The sequence below is a fragment of the Hippoglossus hippoglossus genome, chromosome 20 (assembly GCF_009819705.1).
Source record: "Hippoglossus hippoglossus isolate fHipHip1 chromosome 20, fHipHip1.pri, whole genome shotgun sequence".
Taxonomy (NCBI): domain Eukaryota; kingdom Metazoa; phylum Chordata; class Actinopteri; order Pleuronectiformes; family Pleuronectidae; genus Hippoglossus; species Hippoglossus hippoglossus.
Window position 1 is genome coordinate 20,057,828 of NC_047170.1, and position 5,000 is coordinate 20,062,827.

At 46.2% G+C, this 5,000-nt stretch overlaps 1 protein-coding gene across 2 annotated transcripts in view; it reads left to right on the forward strand.

Annotated features, from left to right (window-relative positions):
* fars2 (phenylalanyl-tRNA synthetase 2, mitochondrial) overlaps window positions 1–3,554 on the forward strand; it is a 91,130-nt gene extending 87,576 nt beyond the window's left edge. The window contains exons 11-12 of one of the 2 annotated variants that reach the window (XM_034572088.1): window positions 2,604–2,747; window positions 3,429–3,554. In XM_034572088.1, coding sequence (XP_034427979.1) covers window positions 2,604–2,742 — 139 coding nt within the window. In that variant the 3' untranslated portion in view covers window positions 2,743–2,747; window positions 3,429–3,554. Of the gene's footprint in view, window positions 1–2,603; window positions 2,748–2,793; window positions 2,885–3,428 lie in introns of those variants that run through there. The other variant, XM_034572089.1, reaches the window with a different exon arrangement.
* Window positions 3,555–5,000: the final 1,446 nt, after the last annotated feature.

Below are 5,000 nucleotides of genomic sequence, written 5' to 3' on the forward strand. Positions count from 1 at the left end.
TCTATCGCCCCCTGGTGTTACTGATAAGTTTTGTCTCAATTAGTTATTTGATGATATAAGAACGGGCTGAGACGTCACGATTGACAGCTCACACTGACTACTGATTGGTCGAGCAGGTGTATGGGCGGGACCTCGAGGGATGAGGAACAGAGAGGAGACACTTCCTTCCATCCTTCCATCCTTCTTCCTTCCTTCCTTCCTTCCTTCCCTCCTCCCTCCTCACTCCTCAGGGTTCACACCATCACTCCTCCTGGTTTTCCGGCAGCACGAAGCTTTCAAGGGCGTTGGCAGCCGGTGGAGTTTCCTCTCGTTTTCACCTCTTTCTGTCCATCGATCTCTCCCTCCCTCCCTCTCTCACACACTTCCTCTCTGAATGAAACCCAACACTCCTCTTTCAAGCTTGTCCATCCTCCTCCACTCATCTCCCTCCCTGTCTCTCTCTCACTCCGTTTCCCAGTCTCTCGCCCCCTCCTCTCTCCCTCTGAATGAAACATTACAGTCGTCTGTGAAGCTCCGTCCCTTTATCTCTCCGTCTCTTCCTCCATCCCACCATCTGCTGGAGTCTGACATCAAATCCATCAGGATGTTTATTTCCTTTTTGGGCGGCTGTGAAACCATGTTTTCTGTCCTCCGCTGACCCCGGTGAAGCTTCCTGTTTTCTTCTCATTCCTATCGATGATTTGAAGGAACATTTCCTGACAAACACCAGAAGCTGCCGACAGAATGTTGGAGTCGTGACTGATGAGAACCAGTTGGAAGAAAACATGCGCGTCTGGTCATCATTTACAAAAATCTCCAGAATAAAACACGACCCCGAGTTTTCAAACTAAAACAAGACCGTCAGCGTGTACTCTGGACACCAGGTGTAACCATAGCAACAGTGATGAGTTTTAAAACTAAAGTGTAGTCACAAAGTTGAAAACAAAAAAAGTGTTTCCACTTGTCTCAAGTTGATTGTTTAATTAAAAATAAGACAATCGGTTCCACGTGGCACAAATACATTCTCCTTCACACACACACACACACACACACACACACACACTTAACTTTTGCTTCATAAACACAACATGCCTGAACCAGTCACCCATACACATTCTCGACCAATCAGGAGTCAGTCTCAGCTGTCAATCAAGCCTGTATTCATATCATCAAATAACTGATTCAGACCAAACTGATCAGAAACTTGAAGAAACATCAGAGAGATGAGAACGAGCTGAAACGACAGAAACATCTTTGACAAACATTTATTTAACGTCTTTAATTGTTTTTGTCTGGTCCATGTCCCATCTGATAACATGGAGGTTACATACACTGCAGCCAGCCACCAGGGGGCGGTTCAGATACTTTGGCTTCACTTTTGGGAGCTGTCAATCTTTATATCCAGTCCATGATGTTTTGACTTGTAATTGCATACATCCTGTTTAACCCAAAGCATTATGGGAGCTGTAGTCGTGAAACTTAAAGTATGACAATGAGACTTTCTCTCTTTTCTCTGCTGAAGTTTCTAGTTTCATCGTCCAGGTTTATTTTACTGTCAACGTGTGTTTGAAATGAAAAACTGTCTCAACTCTGTCCATCATTCATTACTCTGTGTGTGTGTGTGTGTGTGTGTGTGTGTGTGTGTCTGTGTGTGTGTGTGTGTGTGTGTTACAGGTGTCATTGTATCGACCCCTCGCTCCACCTTCCCCCTCCCCTCTGTAGGCTAGATAATGGAGACATCAATTATTCAACAACGGCTCAGTCTATCACATGAAATACCATTCACTCTGAGTGTGTGTGTGTGCGTGTGTGTGTGTACACAGATATGATGTGTAATTGTGTTTGTGTCTCTTCATTTGTTCTCTCTCTCTCTCTCTCTCTCTGACATTTCCACCAAATGTTCTGAAGCTCTATTATTTACAAGCTGCTGATAGAGAGAGAGAGAGAGAGAGAGAGAGAGAGAGAGAGAGAGACATAGAGAATGAATGGAGAGAGAGACAGAGAGAGAGACAGAGAGAGAGAGACATAGAGAATGAATGGAGAGAGAGAGAGAGAGAGAGTGTTGTGTTGTTGTTAGTTATTGTGTCTGTGTGTTATTGTCCTGAAGGTGAAAGACGAGTGTAGGAGTTGTGCACAGACCCGTTCAGTATGTAAACTGATCCATGGAACCACTTTGTAAAGCTGCTGCTGCATTTTCCTCTGATCATCGATTACCTGCTGATCCTGAAACCAGGGGCTGCTGTGATTGGTCAACCGCTTCCAACACGAGGAAGTAAGGTCGGCCTCCGCTCACGCTCTGTCAGGGGGCGTGTCAGATGCCCGACATGCATCATGCATCTGTTCGCCACATGTGCATTTACGTGATGTACATCCAGCTGTTTGTACACGACTCGTTACGATGTGACATCACCATCACAAGGAAGTGTAGTGAAGACCAGATGTTTCAGGGGAGGAGCTTCCTTCACCGCTGACTTTGAACTTTTAAGAACTTTTTCATTCATAAAAACTGAAGAAACATCCCATGTCTCCTTTAAACCTGCTGACACATTCTCTCTCCCTCTCTCTCTCTCTCTCTCTCTTTCTCTCTCTCTCTCTCTCTCTCTCTCTCTCTCTCTCTCTCTCAGGTCCGGTAGGCGGAGTCAGTGTTACCGCATCATTTACCGCCACATGGAGCGAACTCTGACGCAGCAGGAGGTTCGACTTGTCCACGAGCAAATCGAACGAGCGGCTGAGACGGAGCTGGGAGCGCAGGGCAGATACTGAAACACACACACACACACACACACACACACACACACACACACAGACACACACACACACACACACACACACACACACACACACACACACACACACCAGTTCATGTGCTCTCTCCTCTTCAGGCTGAAACATCCATTCAGACTTTCTGACGACTCAGACGAGTCACAGCGACTTTGTGGTCTTTGACTCAGCAGACGCACAAACACAGTGAGTGTGGAGCGAAGTCACTGATCAAGAATAATGACCCAAACTATGAAAATCGAAAACTTGTTTTAAATCAAACATTTATAATAAGTTATTTAGAGAAGCACAAATAAAAAATGAGGCAATTGAGTCAAGTTCAGTTTTTTTGTTGTCGTCATAATCGCAGTTCACTTCAAATTCAACGGCCGTTCTTTATTTTATACGTTTTCACGTATGGACTGAAAGAGACTTTTGAATCTCTGATGTTTGACTCATAGACTGTAAATAAAGACAATGAGCCTAAATAAAGATGGCCGACACGTTCTCGCTTCCTCCCAGATTCAAACTCAAGAGACTTTGAACAATTTGTATCTCAGAAAAGTCCGAATCATCAGCGTCTGACGTTTTTCATTCTAATGTTGCTCTGAACACTTTGAACTGTGTTTTCAGCCTGAAGTCGTAAAGAGAGGAAACACTGAACGGGGTCAGAGGTCACACAGATGATTGTAGAATTAACTTTGAGTTTTTCTTCATTATTTTGAAAAGACGACATCTGTGCCTCTAAATGAAGCTGTGGTTTGTATCTTCAGATTAAAACATTAAATCTGTTTGGTCACATGGTTCCTCCGCCGTCTTATTATTTACATCCACGGCCTCAGATGAACCAGACGCAGGTCACGTGACGTGTGACAGGAGACAGGAGACGAGGACTGTAACTAACGAAAGAAAGAAGAGAAGAAGATGATTGTAACGAATGGAAGACGAAAGAGGAGAGGAGACGTTTACTCTGCGATCAGAAACACGATTATCTGACGTGATCGGGGTCGCAGACGACAGCAGGTCGCTGATGTTCGACGCTTTCATTTTACACGAAGTCCGAGCGAGGTCTCGTCCCCCCCCCCCCCACGTCCCACACACTCCTGCTGAACCGTCACACGCGGCGGCAAAGTGACGCTCTGTCAGCGGCGGCGAGCCAGAGTCAGGCTTCAAGCGCCTGTCGCTCCCGTCAGCCGTGTAATGAATTCTAGGTTTTTACACACACACACATTCAGCTCATTAGGAAATACACACATTCACACACAGACAGCACTCTGTCAGTGTGGTGAGACGATACGCTGGCTTAGGATTCTACAATCATACACTGGCACACTGGAGCCACACACACACACACACACACACACACACACAGACACACACACACAGACACACACACACACACAGGGAGATGACACTCTGCCAGTCATGCAGCAGGAGGCAGTCTGCCTTCGATGGCTCGTCACTCTGGTCGAGTTAAAACTGAGCTCTGACAGTTTCAGGCCATGGTTACAGTCTGGACACACACACACACACACACACACACACACACACACACACACTGTGAGTACACACTTGAGTTTTTTTTACTATTTAAATGCTTCTGAAAACGTATCAGTGACACGATGGAAAATCACCAGCCAGGTTTCTCTGTTTAGCTGTTTTCACACATGAACTCTGTAAAAAAGACATTTCCAGTAGTCAGTGTTTGTGAAGCAGCAGCAGCAGGTTGTCGGGTCCGACTCGTTCAAACAGGAACATGTGGGGACATCCAGGCGAGGGGCGGAGCCTGTAGAGCGAGGGGCGGAGCCTGTAGAGCAGCAGGGGCGGAGCCTGTAGAGCAGCAGGGGCGGAGCCTGTAGAGCAGCAGGAGGCCGGACATGACGTATAAACTCTGCTGTGGAAAGATCAGTGTTGTTGTTTACAGCTCATCCACACCGGCGTCGGCCCTCATCACCAAAAGATCTGGAACCTCCTCGTGTTTCCAAGTTGACGTCTTCGTCTTCTACGTGTCTGCTCCTCTTCTTCATCCTGAGATCTTTGTGTTCTTCCAGTTTCACGTCCGTCACGTGTTAGAAACCTCATCAACACGTCCACTCGGTCTCTGGGAAGCTTCCACACATTTAGGATTGAGGGGTTTTCTGACTAGGAGGAGACATTTGTTCTCACATCCAGAACATGTGAGGAACACGTCAGGAACATGTGAGGAACATGTCCTGACTTTTTATTTAGATTTTTCACTTTGACCCTGAACATTTCTATTC